Below are 20,250 nucleotides of genomic sequence, written 5' to 3'. Positions count from 1 at the left end.
ACACACCTATAATGTTTAAATGATGGAACTTAACAAAAAACGGGATACAGATGAATGTCCATTTTGTATCTGTGTATTCAAAGTGGTTAGGATAGATATATAGTTACATTCTCTTAATGAAGAGAGTGATTTGTTCTAATAGTGTTTGTAAATAGGACATCATGTCCACATCATGTAGAGCAATTAACCACTAGGAAGAATGTATGCGATGTGTTAATTATTGAAACTGTCCTACCAATTTGGTTTGAAACTGTTTCATTGCTATTTGTTTCTCAATAAAATTATGGAAAAAAAAAGAGTTCAAGGCCAGTCTGGGGTGCATAGTGAGTACAAAGTTAGCCTAAACTATATAGTGAGACATTGCTTCAAAAAAAGTATCTTTACTGAATAATCTTTAACAACCAGGATATATAGAATAACATGAAATGTTCCCCTTTCCCCACCTTCTCCCCAGTTCAGCCCTCTTCTCCAGAAGACTGTAAGTCTGATGTCTGTCCTTCCAGATCTCTTTCTGTGTCTCTGCAAACACATGTGTGGACCAACACACGTATTCTATTTTTGTTTATTATATGACTGGGGTTATATAAATTGTATTCTGACTTTGGTTTCTTATTCTTTCACGCAAGATATCTTATTCAGTGTTCCATCCCCGGGCCTGCCATGCCGGCCCCGCCCCCGGGGTGCCCTGAGACGTAATTGAGACTGGGTGTGGTGGCGCGTATCTGTAATCCCAGCTCTTGGGGGGCTGTAAACAGGTGGATCACTACAAAGTCCGATCTAGTAGTGAGACCCTGAACACTCTGTAGACCCTTCCCTAAAATACAGAAAAAAAAAATCTTATTCTACATTTTTTGACAGAACTTTCTTCTTTTTTAACCTGCAGTGATAAAGACAGTAAGTACAGCCAGGAATGGTGGCCCAAACCTATGATCCCAGCACTTGGGAGGGGGAGGGTGGAGGATCATGATGAATTTGAGGCCAGCCTGGGCTACACAGCAAGACCTTCTCTAAAAAAACAGAACAAAACAAATAGCAAAACCAACAAAAAGCAGTAAGTGCAGATCTCTCAAGCCTAAAATTAGCATGTTGTAATTTTAGAAATTTAAAGTAATAAAAATAAGAGCAGGGAAAAAAAAAAAAAAAGAGTAGGCATGGTGGTACATGCCTGTAATCCCAGCACTGGGGAGGCTGAAAAAGGAGGATCACTCTGGGTCCAAGCTGTGTAGTGAGACCCTGTACCAAGTATAAATAAATAAATAAATAAATAAATAAATAAATAAATAAATGAAATCTAACAAAAAGGTGCTAAAGAAATGCAGGGAAGCTGGGTGCAGTGGCACATGCCTGTGATCCCACTACTTGGGAGGCTGAGGCGGAATGAGCACTGCAACTTTGAAGCCAACTTGGGCTACGTGGTGAATTCAAGCACAGCCTGAACTATATAGCAAGACTTTGTCTTAAAAAAACAAAAAAACGGGCTGGTGAGATGGCTCAGTGGTCTAAAGCACCTACTTAGAACAACCTAAGCAAAAGCACAGGGACCGCGGTTCAATCCCCAGCACCACATGCCAGCCAGCCCTGCCCCCTGGTGGGCTGAGCTGGCCACACACACACACACACACACACACACAGAAATAAATAAATAAAATTTAAAAAAAAAACAAGCAAGAAAGAAAAGAAATGCAAGGAGCCAGGCATGGTGGCACACACCTATAATGCACACTCGGGAGTCTGAGGCAGGAAAATCACTGAGAGTTCCAAGCCAACCTGTGCTACACAGTGAATTCAAGCCCAGCCTGAACTACATAGGAAGAGCTTATCTCAAGAAAGATTAAAAATAAAATTAAACAAAGGTATGAAAGAGTCCAAAGAAGTAAAAGCAAAGATAGAATTACCATCAGCATATAAAAACACAGACAGGGACTGTTGTCCGGTGGTAGTATGGGTGTCAGGTAGGAGGCTGTTTTCAGCCCCCAACTTCAAAAGGAAATGTTAGGAGTTGGGTATGATATCTCTAAATGGGACAACCCCTCAAGGGACAGTGGACTACCATGTCCCCGCTGACTTTCTCTCCCCTTTGGGATCTGTTCACAGCACAGTGTTTTGGCTTCTCTGTACCTAGAACGCAGCTTCAGTCAAGAATTTCCAGTGTGTATCAGCCTGGTGAAGTTGATGAGCCCATTTTTACAATAATGCTTCAATGAATACAATAAAATGTGTAGGATTGGGCTGGGGAAATAGCTCGGTGGCATAAGTGCCTGCCTGGCAAGCGCAAGGTCCCAGAGTTCAATCCCCAGTACTGCATGCGGTGCCAGCAGGAACAGGACATGGTGGAACCAGTCATGGTGGTGCATACCTATAATCCAGAGCTGGGGAGGCTGAGACAGGAGGATCACTACAAATCTGAACTACGTAGTGGGACCCTGTACCAAAAAATAAAAATCATAAAAATGTATAGGATTAAACTTGAAACCAATTATATTGGCCTAACCAATGCATCACTACAAAATTAATATAAAATCTTTTTCAGAATAACTTTTTTGATGCATAAAATAAAATGTATGGTGTTACAAAAGAAACCAATTATCATTGTTTCACCAATTTTTAACTGTAGAGCAAGAAAAACCAAAGAGCTGCTCCTCCTCTGCTGTCTCTATCACCAACACAGAAGGCATCCATGGCCTCACAAGCTGTGCAGGCTTCTCCGCACTAGCAATCAGGCAATCAGTGCTGCAGAGGCGGACTCCAGCTGGGTGTCCTCTACTCCAGTTCAGTTTCACACTGTCTGCCTGGACGTAGCATCAGAGCCCACGGATTGAGTATTCAGGCCCCAACACTGCTCTCCTGCCCTTCAGATGCCAGTAACAAGCTCAGGCCTTGCTGCTTTTTGTTTTGTGTAGTCCTGGGAATTGAACCTAGCTGTACCCCAATGTTTTTTTGGTTTTTTTTTTTTGTTTGTTTGTTTTTTTAGCTTTTTTGAGACAGGGTCATTACTTAGTTCAGGCTGGCCTTGAGCTCACTTTGTAGCCCAGGCTGATCTTGAACTCACAATGATCCTCCTGCCTCAGTCTCCTGAGTGCTAGGATTACATGCTCCCAACCTTTTAAAATTATTATTTTAAATGTTGAGACAGAGTCTCACTCAGTTGCTAAGTTCCCCAGGGTGGGCTTGAACTTGCAATCCTTCTGCCTCTGCCTCCAAGACCTGGGTTGATTTTACCTGTCTTTATAACCATTGGCCATAAATCAGGGTTTCTGCATTTGCTTTAGTGGCTCATAGAACACAAGGAAACATTTACTTCCATTGATAAGTGCATTTTAAAGAATATCACAGAGGTGCACACGAGTGAGCATTGAGGAAGGGAATGGGGTTTCTATGCCTTCTGGGAGCACCACTCTCCAGGGGCTCCCTGTGCTCCGCAGTCCAAAAGCTCCCCAAGGCCTGTCCTTTTGGATCCCCCTATCTCAGGATTGGGCATTATACTGACAGGGGTTCTATCACCGAGCTACACCCCTAGATTTTTATTTTATCTTGGAGATGAAGTCTCACCACATTGTCCAAGCCGGCCCTGAACTGGGGATCCTACTACCTCAGTATCCTTGGTAGCTGAAATTACAGGCATATGCCACCACCCCGACCCTTTTAGGACTTTTGTTTTGTTCTATACTGAGTATTGACCTGAGGGCCTTCACATAGAGCCACATCCCAGTCTTGTTTGGGGAGACAGGGATTAGCCCCTTTAGCACTTTTTAAATTTTGAATAGAGTCTCACCAAATTGAGTTCAGACTTAACATCCTCCTGCCTCAGCCTCCCAGGGTGTGGGTATTAAAGTGTATACCATGAAACCTAGTTTATTCAGGGTTTGTATGGAAACTTCACTGCACAGACATGGTTGCTAATAGCCTAGGTGGGGAAGCCCAACAAAACTTGTCAAAAAAAAAAAAAAAGTGTCTATTTAGATTCTTCTTGTCCTGGGTACGGGCAAGACCCCTCTAGAATGAAGATGATCTTATGACCTATTTACTGTCAGACAAATAAGTTAGAGAATTGTGTTATGTTTAGCTAAAGGTAATGGAAGACTACAGTTCCTATGACTGTGTCAGGATGGACATTATATCACAAAATATGGCGTATAAACATATAATATATGAGGGCTAGGAATTTAGCTCAGTGGTGCAGCACCTGCCTGGCAAGTGTGAGGTCCTGAGTTCGATTCCCAAAAGCCCCCCCATATAATAATTTGTAATATAACAATAGCTATAACCACATTATATAGAGCTTCAAAACATTAGAACAAAATTTTTGCAGTGCTGGCATCAAACCCAGGGCCTTATGCATGCTAGGCAAGTACTCTACCACTGAACTATATTACCAGGCCTAAAATAATTAAAATTTTAATATAGTAATTAATAATTAATTTTTAAATTATTCTTTTAGTACAAGATCTTGCTATGCAGTTCGGACTTGTAGTGATCCTCTTGTCTCAGCCTCACCAGTGCTGGGATTACAGGCATGTGCCACCACACCCCGTAGCACAGCATACAGTACCCCGTACCCGGGATCAAACTCAGGACCTTGTGCTTGCCAGGCAGGCACTTATGCCACTAAGCTATCTCCCTAGCCCATTAATATTTAATTAATTCCTTTTCTTTTTTTTTCTGACATAGGGTTCTCACTATGCAACTCTAGTTCAGGCTGGCCTTGAACTCACTTTGTAGCCCAGGCTGACCTCAAACTCAAAAGTGACCCTCCTGTCTCAGCCTCCCAAGTGCTGAGATCACAGGCATGCACCAACATGCCCAGCCTAATATGCTTCCTTATCAACACATTAAGCACAAGTCAAGTGCAAATCTAATAGGTATTAAGTTTAAAATAAGGAATAGAGCCAGAGAGATAGCTCAGCAGCAGCATAGGCACCTGAGTTCGTTCCCCAATACCAAAATAAATAAATAAATAAATAAATAAATAAATAAATTCCAAAGGATTTGCAGTAAGTATAAAAATATCTGCACTTCTACTGATGACAGTCACAGTATGATAAACACCACTATAGTTTGTTGTAGCTAAAGAATTATGGGGCTGGTGAGATGGCTCAGTGGTCTAAAGCACCTACTTAGAATCAAGCTTAGCAAAGCACAGGGACTGTGGTTCAATCCCCCAGCACCACATGCCAGCCAGCCCCGCCCCCTGGTGGGCTGAGCTGGCCACGCACACACACACAAATAAATAAATAAAATTTTAAAAAAAGAAAACTTAACCTGTAAAAAAAATAAAATAATTATGAATTATGAATTATGCTTTTTTTCATTTTTAAATGCATTTATTTTGCTAATGGAGCTAAAAGATTTTTTCTTTCTTTCTTTCTTTCTTTCTTTTTTTTTTCTTTTTTTCTTTTTTTTTTTTGCGGAACCAGGTATTGAACTTAGACTCTTGCACTTGCCAGGGAAGTGCTAATTCTACTGAGCTATCTCCCCGGCCTCATGAATTATGCTTTTATTAGTACATGTTTGCAGTACTCAGTGATTACATTTATTGTGGGATGTTGGTGCATGTACATAATATGTCTTATTTCTTTTTTTCTTTTCTTTTTCTTGCTTTTTTTTTTTTTTGTCCCCCACCCTCTCCTGCTCCTTCCAACACTTGGTCTCCTTCCTTTTTGTAAAAAACACTCTTTTCACTTCAGTTCTTCCCCACCCCATCTCCTTTCCATCCTCAATAGTGGCATTTTCCCTATCTTCATTGATTTTCAAAGTATGTTAGTTAGCTCGGGGTGTCACAACAAAGTATCACAGTCTCTGTGGCTTCAGCCACAGAAATACACTTTTGCAAATTCTGGAAGCCAGAAATCCAAAATCAAGACTCCAGCCAGGGAGATTTGGTCTGGAGCCTATCTCTTTGGCTTGCAAGGAAATACATTCATTCATACTATATTCTTCATGGACCTTCCTCCATGAAAACACATCCATCTTCATGCATTCTTCCCCCTTTTTCCCATCCCAGAAGCCTGCCTCATTTTACTCAGAAGCCTAGGAAATGCTCCTTGACCTGCCATAGGCTATGTCTCAATGAAGCTGTAAGGAGGGGCTGGAGAGATGGCTCAGTGGTCTAAAGCACCTACTTAGAACAAGCTTAGCAAAGCACAGGGACCGCGGTTCAATCCCCCAGCACCACATGCCAGCCAGCCCGCCCCCTGGTGGGCTGAGCTGGTCTCTCTCTCTCTCTCTCTCTCTCTCTCTCAAATAAAAAAAAAAAAATATAAATAAAATAAATTTAAAAATAAGTGTTTAAATATTTTTTAAAAAAAAAAATGAAGCTGTAAGGAGTAGGCAATACTGTCAGTCAAAAATGCACTTTTGAGGGCCGGCCAGATAGCTCAGCGGATTAAAGTGCCTGCTTAGGCAGATGCAGGGACCGGGGTTCGAGCCCCAGTATGCTGTACGGGCCCCACCCCTGGAGTTCACTGAGCCGGTGACTGAGACTGGGCGTGGTAACTGTAATCCCAGCTCTTGGGAGGCTGAAACAGGAGGATCACTATGAGTCCCATCTGGGTAGTGAGACCCTGTAGACCCTGTACTACATACATTTTTAAAAAAGAAAAGAAAAAGAAATGCACTTCCGCACCTAAGCTCCCACCATCAGAGCGCAGCAACACAGCACACTCTTGACCACTGGCTGTTTCCCAGGGTGACCGTGGGGCTGCACCGGAGCCACAGCGCCCGCCACCTTGAGAGCAAATCCTACCACAAAACAACTCACTAGCCTGGGAGGTGATCAAAGATCAAAATTTATAGCATTATTTCTAATGGATGCCTATCATTTCTGCACCATTATAAAGTCAAAGGATTGTAAGACAAACTTGTAAGACAGGAACCATCTATATCTCCAAATAATGTCCCATTCTCAAGTAATTGCATATGTGTTTTTTGGGGGGGGTTGCAAAATTCAGTCACAGAACTAGGGCCACTGTAACAAAGAACCACAGACTGGGTGACTTGAAATCAAATCATAGAAATTTATTCCCTCCCAGTTCTGGGGGTGAAAGTTGAGATCAGAGTGTCAGCAGGGTTGTCTCTTTGAGAGACTCTGAAGGGGAATCTGTTTGCACCCCTCTCCTTGCTTGCTGCTTGTGGGCCATCCCTGGAATTCTTGGCTTGGAGCTTTACTGTCCCTTGAGGTGCTTTCTCTGCTTGTCTCTGTGTCCAAATTTCCCTCTTCTTTTAAAACACACCAGTCATACTGGATTTAGAGCCCATCTTAATTCAGTATGCCCTCATCTTAACATATTTGCATCTGCAAAGATCACATTTACAAGTGAAGTCACATTTACACGTGCCAGGCAGGAATAAAATTCGGAGAGCAGTCAAGAGTGGAAATTCATGCCTGCAATTCCAGCACTCAGGAGGCTGAGGCAGGAAGATTGCTTTGCATTTGAGGTCAGCCTGAGCTGTGTAGTGAATTCAAGGACAGCTTGGAAAGAAAAGATAAATAAATAAGACACTATTCAACCCACTATAACATCCAAGTTCACAGACAACCTTGTTTAAATTGAATTAATACTAAGTTTAAAAGAGAAAAAAAGATAAAATACTAATAGTTATTAAGGTAGAGAGTGAAATTTTGATTTTTTTCTTTTCATCTCTATTTTCAGAATGTTCTAGAATGTAATTACATATCATTTTTATAATAAAAAATAGAGATGATGACAATTCTATAGGTTTTGAGCATTGGCAGCTTTTTAGATAATTTCCTTTAAATTTGGTCTTGGATAATTTCATCAGCATAAAGGCAAAGGGACCTCGGCAAGTAAAAAGGAGTCAGGCTCTTGGTTGCATACATTAGATGGAAGGCAAATTTAAAATTTTTTCTCAAGGGAAAGCATAGGCTAGATGTAGTGACACATGCCTGGAATCCCAGAACTCTGGTAGGTTAAGGCAGGAGGATCCCAAGTTTGAGCCCAATTGTTATGGTTTGTGTCTAGTTGTCCCCCCAAAGCCTCATGCAGTCATGGGGTGAGGACTTCTAGAGTTTGTGTTAACTCATGATCCACTGGGATTATGTGTGATCCAAGGCTGGGATTATGGGTTTTAGTCCTGCTGGGATTACCCATAGGTGGGTAAATACTGGGAAGTACCCATAGGTGTGAGTACTTCCCCTACCCTGGGGCAGGCAATTTGCATTACAATGTAAGGTGGGAAGAGAAGCTAGCTGCTTGAGCTGCTGCTACCCCTCCCTTGTGCTCTTGCTCTTTGCCGCCGCCATGAAAGGTTGCTTTCTGCTCTGTGCTGCTCTGCCTTGGACCCAGCCGAGTATGGACTGAACCCTCCAGTAACTGTGAGCTAAATAAACCTTTCCTCCCTTCATTTTGAGTGTCGGGTATTTGTCCCAGCAACGAGAGAACAGTAACTAAGACACCAATCAAGGCAATTTAGCAACTTAACTATTTATTAATCATCTACTGTGTCCAAGCACTGCTGTAAATACTAGTGACACAGCAATTTAAAAAAAATAGAGCTGGGCTGGTGAGATGGCTCAGTGGTCTAAAGCACCTACTTAGAACAAGCTAAGCTAAGCAAAGCACAGAGACCACGGTTCAATCCCCCAGTACCACATGCCAGCCGGCCCCGCCCCCTGGTGGGCTGAGCTGGCCACACACACTAAATAAATAAATAAATATTTAAAAAAAAATAGAGCTGAGGTTGTAGAGCACTTACCTAGTGTAAGGCCTTTTATTCAGTCTCTAGCACACACACACAAAAAAAAAAACAAAACAAAACAAAACAAAAAACCCACACCTTTCTGAAGAGTATACTTTAATCGAAACAAACCATGATAGACAAAAAAGAGTTTACAAACTGCTTTCCAGCAAACACTGAGAAACCCACGTGCAGGGGGTGGGCAGCGAGAAGCTCGAGCTGAGTCAGGCCGGAAACATCAAGGTTGCGGGAGATAGCTGGCCTCGTGGGGGCTGCCAGCCAGGTCCGCGCCAGGGATGCTCGCCATCTCATCCTGCTTCTCCGCTTCCCCATTGAGGTGCCCCACAGCCGGGCAGTATCCTGCTCCTGGTGGAAAAGCAGAAGCTACGCAAGGACCACCTGCAGCTCGGTGGCCTGGGAGGTCCCCACATGCTATTCACGGACTGCATATTCCTCTTCTAGAGCACACTGGCCCTGGCACCCATGCTGGAAGTGGCCCTCAGTCTGATTCATGGTGCAAAGACAACAGTTATGTGATTGCTGGTTACTATCAAGCTAATGAATGTGTAAAGGATGCCAGCCCCAACCAGGTCACCGAGGGCTTCATGGACACCATGCTCATCATGGTGAACAACACCAAGTTCGCTATGGACTGTGGATCATCAACGATCCACGAGTATGAGCACCATGAGAAGAGGCGGAGGTGCAGAGCTCCACACCACGACTCTGTGAGACACAGAGGATCTCGGTGTCCCTTCTGCACAGCAGGTCCTACTCGTGGACTTCAACAACCACCTGGATGACATTTGCAATGACTTGCAAGATCAACAAGGCTGACCTGCACCTGTGCACCGGGACAGAGCTGCTCTCAGGCATCGCCACATTGCCATCACCAAGAGGAAGTCCATTTTTCTATGGAGTGGGCATGCCCCAGCCTTGTGCAGAGCCACAGTGGCCTGTGCTGGGGCAGGTCACCCACACCTGCTGCCACACAGGGCCCAGGAGAGGTGCACAGCTGCCCTGGGGACTCACGCAGTCCTGTGTTGCTGCAAGCTTCCAAATCGGTGCTCTTCCTGCTTGTCCAAGATTGTTTCTATTGAAGTTTTAACCATAAAAGATTTGTATTGTCTATTTTTATCGTCCAATCTGTTGCTCAGATTAACAGATACAGTTATGCAAGATTGGGGAAATACTTGAATTTTTTTTAAATTTTATTTATTTATTTATTTATGTGTGTGTGTGTGTGTGTGTGTGTGTGGCCAGCTCAGCCCACCAGGGGGTGGGGCTGGCTGGCATGTGGTGCTGGGGGATTGAACCGCGGTCCCTGTGCTTTGCTAAGCTTGTTCTAAGTAGGTGCTTTTAGACCACTGAGCCATCTCACCAGCCCCAATACTTGAATATTGATGTTTGCTTTCAAGAAATCTTGGGGCTGGTGAGATAGCTCAGTGGACTAAGTGCCTGCTTGACAAGCTTAGGGGTCAGGGTTTGAACCCAGATCCCGAACGGTACGCTGTCCCCGTCCCTGGGGCACGCTAAACCAGTGACTGAGTCTGAGTGTGGTGACACATGCCTGTAATCCTGGCGCTGGGGAGGCTGAAAACAGGAGGATCACCACAAGTCAGAGCTGCTTAGTGACACCCTGTACCAAATACATAAAACGAAAACAAAAATCAATTTTTTGTTTTATTATAAGAGTATAATAATTGATAAGACATTAGAAACGGTGCACATTTAGAAGACCAAGATGAGAGGTATTCAACCATGGGTTTTGTATTACACATTGCTGTCCTCGATGTAGTTGCTCAGATCACTGATATCAGCACACAGTCAAAGTGAAAATTCTAAACATTAACTGCTATTTAAAAAAAACTGGTGCAAGTTATGAGTACAATCATCCCAGCCATCCTGCATATATATGGATGTATCTCAATACTTTTAAAAACCATATCCACAAGCCAGGTGTTGGCACATGCCTGCAGTATCAGCTCTCAGAAGGCGGCAGGAGGATCACAAGCTTAAAATCAGCCTAGGCTATTTATTTGGTAAGTTCAAGGCTGGTATGGACCACATAGTGAGACCCTGACTCAGTCAAAAACAAAAATCAGTGACATGGTGGCACAGGCCTGTAATCCCAGCATTCAGGAGACTGAAGCAAGAGGATCACCACAAACGCAAGGCCAGCCTGAGCTACATAGTGAGTACAAAACTGGCAGGACTATGTAGGGAGACCCTGTCTTAGACAACAAATGAAATGCCATTATCATATGTAACAAAGTTAACAATTTCTTAATCCCAACCCACATTTAAATGTTGCCAAGAAATGATGATAAAAATTAGCAATGAGTTTAAATTGGTTAAGGAGAGGGAAAACGGGGGGTCGGGGGCGGGGAGTAGAATCAGAAACCAGCCAGACTCTTGCACCTTGAAGTTGCCCAGAGAGGCGGATGTTAACCGCCCAGAACGGAAGTTCCAAGACTTCAAACCCGCGGGGACACAACTCACCAACGGACCAAGATGGCGGCGCCCAGTGAGGGGCCGGCGTTTGCCGCAGGGGCTGAAAAGAATTGGGGTGTTGTGCGGTCTCCAGAAGGAACACCCCAAAAAGTCCGGCAGTTGATAGATGAGGGGATTGCCCCGGAAGAGGGAGGCGCAGAAGCGTGAGTTCTCCTGTGTTCCCTGGGTCTGGCCTCTGGAAGATTGGAGAGGGCAGGAAACTAGGCCGGGAGCGAGAAGAGGGGCTGCAGGGCGGCCGCTCAGTTGGCGATTTTGCCAGTGGGGATGACTTACTGCATTTCGAAAGCGATTACTATGACTGGTGGGCTTTGACTTTCTCAGGATTTACTTGATTCAGCACCACAGGCTGATTTTTGCCCTAAGACTTTTTTCGAGGAAGAAGAACCATTAAGTGAATAAATTCTTAACTTTGTTTTTGGTACTGGGAAGCGAACGCAGGCAGGCGCTGGTGCTGCTGAGCTGTATCCCCGGCCCCGCTTTTAGTTGGGGACCCTAACATTTTTGCTCCGGAGATCCCCTTCGGTAGTCTGGTAAAGCTTATGAGCCCTTTTTCTTTGAAATGTTTTTAGATTCATACAGCAGACCACGTAGGATTTTTTATTCTTTTTTGAAAGCTAGGGCTTCATTACATTACCCAGATTGGTCTCGAACTCATCTTCCTTCTTTCTTAGACTCCCAAATAATTGGGATTACAATCGGGAGATTGTACATGAAGCCAGTTACTTTAGAAAGTAGTTAAGATGGTAAAAGAGAAAAAAAAAATTATACAAGAACGTGCGTTTTTATTAGAGTTAAGTAATACCTAGCATATATACTATCGCAATTTTCAAGTAGTGTTGAATGCAAATAGTATTTCAAAACATACCCAACAACCGTAATGTGAATAAATTTCCTTTGGTGACAAAAATTATATCCATTTTGTGACAAATTCACAGATAGTGTTTATACTACACTGAATTTGTTTGTTTTGTCTTTTTGAGACGATGTTTCACGATGCAGTTCAGACTGGCCTTCAGCTTACTTTGTAGCCCAGGCTGATAGCAAACTTTCAATAATCCTCATGCCACAGCCTCCCAATGCTGGGGTGCCATCAGGCCTGGACAGTGAAATTTAATTAAGCCTTCATCATTGAAGAAATACTGCATCTCAGATTGGCTAATCAATTACCATTTTAGTCTCATTCAAATTTGTGGGTGGTCAGGGGTTTTTTTCTTTTCTTTTTTTTGGCGGAACTGGGGATTGAACTCAGGTCCTTGTGCTTGCCAGGGAAGTGCTTATTCCACTGAGCCATCTCCCAGCCCCCTAAGTTTTTTTTCAAGAACCACATCTTTCTCTGGATCTGAGAATTCTTAGAAGAAAAAAAAATATATTTCTTTCAAGCCAAAATTATTAGTGTAAAGTTATTCTATTAAGAAAATATTTTTTCTCTCAGCATTTCCAAGCCCCAGTCAGTCTTCATTCAGTTGGCCCGAGAGATGGCTCAGTAGAATAAGTGCTTACCTGGCAAGTGCAAGGTTCTGAGTTCAATGCCCAGTCTCCCCCCCCCGCCAAAAAAAAAAAAATCTTCATTCCCCTAATGCTGTTGAAATGCCTTTCACAGCTGGACATGGTGGCCAACCCCTATATATTTTTCCCAGACTGAGGCAGGATTGCCTCAAGTTCCAGCCCAGCTTGGGCTATGTTGTGGGACCCTGTCTCAGGAAAAGAAAAGAATGCCTTTCACTGAAGATGAAAGAATTGTTTGACTACTTTGTTTTCCTTCCCGTAATTTTTTTCATGAAATCTAAGGATCTTTACTGTGATTTGATTCTTTTTTAATTGGTTCTCTTTGAAAGGAGTATCTATGGTCCATCCAGGTAGTAATGTAAGTTGTTTTTTCTGCTGATAGAGGCACTAAGTTTCTGAAGTAATTTAAACTGTCTTATTTTTAGTTTACTAAAGTAAAATATAGTTGAAGGACAGAGTAAGCTAGAAAATAGTTTGGTATTAATGGAGCATTACAAAGATACAAATTGTCTGAAGCAGAGATAGGAATTTAGTTTTTAAACTATTGAAAGCACAAAGTTCTAAGTTTGATCCCAGTACCCCCCCCCCAAAAAAAGCCTCAACTATTGAATTAGGAGTGCTAGATTGGAAAATTTGGATTCTATTTAGTAAGTATTTTGAAACCCATTAAAATGTTAAGCAGAGGAATGATGTGACTAAAGTTATTTTTAAGAAACTTAAAATTCAGTTTTTGGTCTGAGAATATGATCTAAAGAGAAGCTAGCTATAAAACATTTAAGCAGAGTCATATCATGAAAAGTTACCAACTGTTCTTCCACTTTATTTTAGAAAGGACATGCCTGCCACATTCCAGCCACTTAATGGATCTCCCCAACCAGAGCAACTACCACTGGAGTCTACAAGCAAAGAAGCCTTCTTTAGCAGAGTAGAAACATTTTCTATATCCTTTTTCAGTTCATATAATTTGTGCATTCTACCTGTGCCTGGAATTGTTAATTTTTAGGCATTACACCTCTTATTCTACTGTACTACACTGAAGAGTCAAACTTGATAAGAACTTTTATAGGAAAATTAGCATCATGGTATATTATCTCTCAAAAATTAAATACATAGGGGTCGGGGAGATAGCTCAGTAGAATAAGCGCATCCCTGGCAAACGCAAGAGTCTGAGTTCAATCCCGTGTTCTGCCAAAATAATAATAATAATAATAATAAATTAAATTAAATAAATAACTGTCCTTAAGTTTCCCTGGGGCTGGCAAGCGCAAGCGCCTGAGTTCAATCCCCGATTCCATCAAAGAAAAAAAAATCTAAGAGAAAGTAGCTTAAGTTTCCTTGGGGATATTTTCAAGTTCAAGTCCTCTATATGAAATGTGTAGTGTTTACATATAAATTATGCATATTGTCCTATATACTTTATTTATTTATTTTTTAAATTTATTTATTTATTTCTGTGTGTGTGTGTGTGGCCAGCTCAGCCCACCAAGGGGCGGGGCTGGCTGGCATGTGGTGCTAGGGGATTGAACCACTGTCCCTGTGCTTTGCTTAGCTTAGCTTGTTTTAAGTAGGTGCTTTAGACCACTGAGCCATCTCACCAGCCCCTGTCCTATATACTTTAAATCATTCCTAGATTACTTGTAATACAATGTAAATGCTATATAGTTGTTATACTTTTTTATTTAGGGAGTAATGACTAGAGAAAAGTCTGTGTTCAGTACAGATGCCATTTTGCAAAATTGTTTATTTGTGTGTGTGCAGTACTAAGGGCTGAACCTAGGGCCTCACATATCCTAGGGCAAGTACTCTACCACTGAGCTAAATCCCCAACCCTAAAAGTATTTTTGGTGTCCTTGGTTCGTTGAAGGAGAACCTGAGGATACAGGGGCTGAGTATTCATACCTGTAGAAAGTTTACAAAGTTATTATTATTTTGTGTGTGTGTGTTATTTGCAGATAAGTTGCCGAAGTGATGTTTCATTGCTCCCAAATATTTCTCACAAAGACTTTCTTCTTCATACTCAAAGCAACAATCAAAATCATAAAATTGCCAGATATTATCTCATACTTGTAATCCCAGCTAATTGAGAGGCTGAGGCAAGTTTGAGGACAGCTTGGGCAATTTTAATGATACCCTCTTTCAAAGTAAAAAAGGTCAAGGATGTACTTCAATGGTAGATCACTTGTGTACTTGAGACACTGGGTTCAATGTTTTATACCTCCAAAAGATAAACCAGCATATTGACAATGATAAATTATTACCATCTAATCCTCAATTTCCAGTTTTTTTTAATTAGTTGAACTAATAATGTTTTTTGTCGCAAAGAAGATCTTGTTGGGCTGGGGTGATAGCTCAGCAGTCTAAGTGCCTGCCTAACAAGCACAAGGACCTGAATTTGATTCCTGGTACCACATGTTGTATAGGCCCTGGAACCTGTGCGATGCCAGCCACTGAAACCAGGTGTGGTGGCATACTCCTATAATCCCAGCAGTGGGGAGGCTGTGACAGGAGGATCACTACAAGTCTGAGCTGTGTAGTGAGACCCTGTACCAAATATATAAATAAAAGGATAAAGAAAAATTAGAAAAGATCTTGTTGATAATCATTGCATTTTGTTGCCATATTGCTTTAGCCTCCTATAATTTAGAACATTTACTCAGGTGGGTTTTTGCTTTTATTGCATCATCATGTCACCTTTGAAGAGCTAAGCAAAGTATAGGCCATATTTCAACTCACCTTTGTCTGGTATTTCTTTCTGATAGGTTCAGGCTATGCAGGAGGATCATGAAGTGATGCTGTATGTTCATGTATCTAATAGGTGGCATTTATTAAGGGTTATCTCTTTATGGTGAAGGGAATATTGACAATGAAATAACTATAGATATTTCACTATACAATAACTCCTTTGTAATAAAAACCACACCATCAGCAAGTCCTCTAAAACTGAAGGATTTTTTTTTTTTTTTTTTTTTTGGCTGGCCCAGGATGCCATAAGGGCAGGTCTGGTAAAGCATGAGGATCTGGGGATCGAACCAAAGCATCCTGAGCCTGACTAAAGTTCAGAAGGATTTTTTTTTTTTTTTTTTTTGGCTGGCTCATCCTCTAAAACTATTACTCCCATTCATCAAATTTTATATTCTTATTTACATATTTGTAGGATCACTGGGACATGCTTCCTTTTTTTTAGTTCAGTGGATTACAATCCATTACTATGCTCCAGTTGTCCCTCAGTAGTCAGTGAGATCCTCTTCAAGTGACTTCTGTGTCTTTTTTTTTTTTTCTTTTTTTCTTAGTGTTTTGAGACAGGGTCTCAACCTTGAACTTACTGCATAGCCTAGGATGGCCTCAAGTTTGTGGCTGCCCTCCTGCCTCACCCTTCCAAGTGCTGATACTACAGGGATATGTCACCATACCTGGCTCTAGAATGCTATTTAAAGGTCAGGATCCTACCTATAACCCCACTATTCTAGGGGGCTAAGGTAGGAGGATCCCAAATTGTATTCTATCCTGGGCAGTTTAGCTACTTAGCTGACCTTGTCTTAAAAAAGACCTGGGAATATAACAGGGTGAAGGCCCTGGGTTCAGTTTCTAGTACTGAGCTGGGCAGGATACAAAGCCAAGATCTGTGGGGTGTTACAGTGTGAACTTGTAGCTCCTGGCTGTTGGGTACCCTTAGAGGGAAAAGCTAGGGAATTAGGGAATGCTGTATGTATAGATATATAGTCACATATGCATATGTATGTGGACCTACATTGATGTGTACATGAAGAATTATACCTTGGTATCCATGGGGGGATTGGCTTCAGGACCCCTGTGGATGCCCAAATCCCTGGTTATTGAAGTTTCCTATAAAAAATGGGATAGTACTTACATAGGCCCTACATATACTCTCCTGTATAATTTAAGACATCTCTAGATTATTTACATATAGTATCACATACAGTGTAAGTGCTATTTGGGAATATTAATGAGCAAAAAAATCTGTATGGGCTGGGTGTGGTGGTACATTCCTGTAATCTCAGCCTTCAGGAAGTAGAAACAGGAGGATCATGATCAGTTTGAGACCAGCCTGGGCTATGGAGTGATTAAAATCAGTGTCTTACTTATACCAGGCAAGTATTCTATCATTTAGTTATAGCCTCAGCACTCAGGTGGATTCTTTGGGAAACAAAACAAAAACTCTTAAATTTATGGCTAGCTACACTTGCAGATACAGACCCTACCAATTAGAAAAGCCAACTGTACACCTGTGTATGTCTACATGTGTTTCTATATTAATCTCTGTATTTAAAGAACTATATGACTACCTGCTGGCACTTGTAATTGTTGTTCTGCACCACAGAATTCATTCTTATTGCCTCTCTTTCCATACTGTCTTATCTTTACTCAACATTGTAAAGCCCAATTCTTTTTATCCTTAATACAGTTTCATCAGTCTCCCTGTATGCACACACTCTTTCATTTTGCTTTGCTGCTGTCTCCTTCTGCATGAATAACCTTTTCTTTTTCACGGTATTTAGGGTTTGAACTCAGGATATTTATACTGAGCCACATTAATGCCCCTTTTTTAAAAAAATGTTATTTTAAGACAGGCTCTTGCTAAGTCACCCTATTGCCCACTCTGACCTCAAACTTGTTTTTTTTTTTTTTTTTTTCCATTTAACTTGTTTTAATGTTTCTTCACAAATGGTGAAAAATACTAAAGTACAGACAAGGAATAATCATAATGTTGTGGCCAACATTATAAATATGGAATTATAAATTTAAAACATTTTCTAGTTTAAAAAATAAATCTAGTAGTCAATGCAGCTCTGCGGGTCTGACCTCAAACTTGTGATACTCTTGATTCAACCTCACAGAGTGTGGGATCACAGCCCTTTATTCCATTCAGACCCTGGCACTCCACACAGAACTTGCCTATGTGGAGGTCTTTTTTTTTTTCCTGTACCAGGGATCGAACTCAGGACCTTGTACTTGCCAGGCAGGCACTTGTATTACTGAGGTATCTCCCCAGCCCTGATCTATATGGATGTCTTTTACATCTCATTTTGCTTTGACACCCCTAGCATGGACTACCCTTCTATGTTGTTTCCTTTTTCACTCTACTTGGATTCAGGCTGCATTGTGTGGCCTCTCCACGTTATCCTGGCACAGACATCGTCCCTATTCACTACTCAGTGACTTTAATGTGCTCAAGAAGGACAAGGTATTTTAACTAACCTGCAGTTCTTTGGATTCAATTCAATTTCAATACGGTATTTAGATCCATTTCCTTTTGCTCTTATGTGCTGTAAATTGATCACCTCTGAACATGGTGATCATTTATTTTTTATTTTTGTTGATCATTTACTTAACTTGACCTTGTTAAGTGATTCTGTAACTTTTATTCTAGATAACCTAAGTTCCTTTAACATTTGTATCTAAATTCTGTTATCTAATCTTCCTTCTTTTGCTGATACAGGTTTTTCCAAATTTCTATATCCTTTATAAAAATACAGAACTTTCTAGCTTTATCCTTTTTTTCCATCTTTGTGCTATATAAAATAAGAGCTCCAATCCCTGGCTCCGCAAAAAAAAAAAAAAAAAGGAGCTTATTGGGTAAGATATTAAGACACGCACACACACACCTTGTGCACCCAGTAATCCCAGCACTTAAGAGGCTGGGGCAGTGTAGCCTAGGCAACTTGACTGAGCCAGACCTCATATCAAAACTAAAAGTAAAAATTTTAAAAAAGACTAGGGATATAACTGTGTGACAGTCCTGGGTTCAATGCCTAGCACCAATTACAAAAAAATAAATAAAGAAGAATCAGTAATAAGGATCAGTAAACATTTAAATACATTTTTGGCTACTCTCAGCTGTTTAAGACGTGTACATCTGTACATACCTGCTATTATATAACAGTTAACTTGGGGAGATGAATACTAATTTTATGACTTTTATTCTTTGAAAAGTAAAGGTAAAGGTAGATATGGTACAAAGGGAAAGTAGGCACAAGTAGCAGGAAATAGTCCCAACTTTTTTTTTTTTTTTTTTTTCCAGTCCCAACTTCTACGTGTGAATATTTTCCTTATTTTCTATGAGATGGTTCTAACTTAAGAATTTCCACTTCTGTTGATTAGGCTTATCATAATGTGTTCATTAGTGTGTTTTAAGTACCTAGTGTTTCAGGTTAAATAATAGTGCATGGCTTCTATGTTGCATCCCATCACCAGTAGTGAGTTTTTTTTGAGATGAGGTTTCATTGTGTTGTCCATGACAATCTCAAGACAAGTGGTTTTCCTTAGCTTTCTGAGTAGCTAGGGCTACAGGTGTGCTACAGAATAAACTTTGAATCATGTGAAATATAGTGTTCCCTTGAGAAAAAGTTAATAACTTTTTCACTGCTTATTACTCAGATGACCATGATTCTGTAAAGCATGTGTCTATCTGCGCTGTAAAAAGTCTTTATAATTTTTCTTACCTCTTTAATGTGTTTATCCCAAATGCATTAACAATGAGTTAAAGTTTTCATTCTGACTTATTCATTTAAATATACTTGCAGTGTTGTTTTTCTTAACATGAACACTCTTTGAAATGGGCAGGGAAGCCCCATGAGCTGAGCCCTCTTGTGTGTGCAAAATATGGTTGGGTCACAGTTGAGTGTGACATGCTTAAGTGCTCCAGCTGTCAAGCTTTTCTTTGTGCCAGTTTACAGCCAGCCTTTGACTTTGACAGATGTAAGTATAAAGCACAGATAACCTCTTTCTTCACATTCAAAGATGTGCTAGTTTTTCTAGGGAAAAAAAAAAAAATCACTATTTGAGCAAAAAATATCTTCGGTGTATAACGAGGTGAATTTGTGAACACCTTCACCTGAATGATTAGCTTGTGTCATTACTTTTCTTGAAAACCAAGCTAGTGTAGAATTGACTTGACTTTATGTATTCTAGGTAAATAACAGCAGTATGTTTGCTTTTTCATTTGAAAATACATACATCTAGGGGCCAGGGAGATAGCTCAGTGAAATAAGCGCTTCCCTGGCAAGCGGAAGGGCCTGAGTTCAATCCCCGGTTCCGCCAAAAAAAAAAAAAGAAAAGAAAATACATACTTTATGTAAAAAGAAACAAAGGGTTTCTACATGTTCACACTTTGGAATGTCTTGCCTTTTAAATTATGCTATATCTCCTTTACTGATCTTAGGATCTCGATTTACAAATTATTTTTCGAAAAATATGATGATGTAGTTGCTATTATTTTCATGTATTTTTAAAATTCAGTCATTTTTATTTATGGTTGTGTGGGGGTTTTTTTGGTTTGTTTTGTTTTTGTATTTTAGGGAAGGGTTTACAGGGTGTTCAGGGTCCCACTACTAGATCAGACTCATAGTGATCTGCCTGTTTACAGCCTCCTAAGAGCTGGGGATTGCAAGCACATGCCACCATGCCTAGTCTTCTGTTTGTATTCTTAAAGACTCTGGACTACTGGATTTTGAATCTATATAGTGTATTTTTTTTTAAAAGCTTTATTGAGATATAATTTACATACTTTTTTTATTT

At 40.9% G+C, this 20,250-nt stretch overlaps 1 protein-coding gene and 1 pseudogene across 1 annotated transcript in view; both read left to right on the top strand.

Annotated features, from left to right (window-relative positions):
* Positions 1 to 9,802, top strand: part of LOC101583728 — a 19,032-nt pseudogene extending 9,230 nt beyond the window's left edge.
* Positions 9,803 to 11,208: 1,406 nt separating this feature from the next.
* Positions 11,209 to 20,250, top strand: part of Zc3hc1 (zinc finger C3HC-type containing 1) — a 25,778-nt gene continuing 16,736 nt past the window's right edge. The window contains exons 1-3 of the mRNA XM_004642751.2: positions 11,209 to 11,351; positions 13,543 to 13,654; positions 19,281 to 19,431. Of these exons, the coding sequence (XP_004642808.1) occupies positions 11,209 to 11,351; positions 13,543 to 13,654; positions 19,281 to 19,431 (406 nt within the window). The remainder of the gene's footprint in view (positions 11,352 to 13,542; positions 13,655 to 19,280; positions 19,432 to 20,250) is intronic.

Source organism: Octodon degus, unplaced genomic scaffold (genome assembly GCF_000260255.1).
Source record: "Octodon degus isolate 3935 unplaced genomic scaffold, OctDeg1.0 scaffold00160, whole genome shotgun sequence".
Classification (NCBI taxonomy): Eukaryota; Metazoa; Chordata; class Mammalia; order Rodentia; family Octodontidae; genus Octodon; species Octodon degus.
The sequence above is the reverse complement of the archived record's forward strand: the minus strand, read 5'-3'. Positions and strand labels throughout refer to the sequence as shown.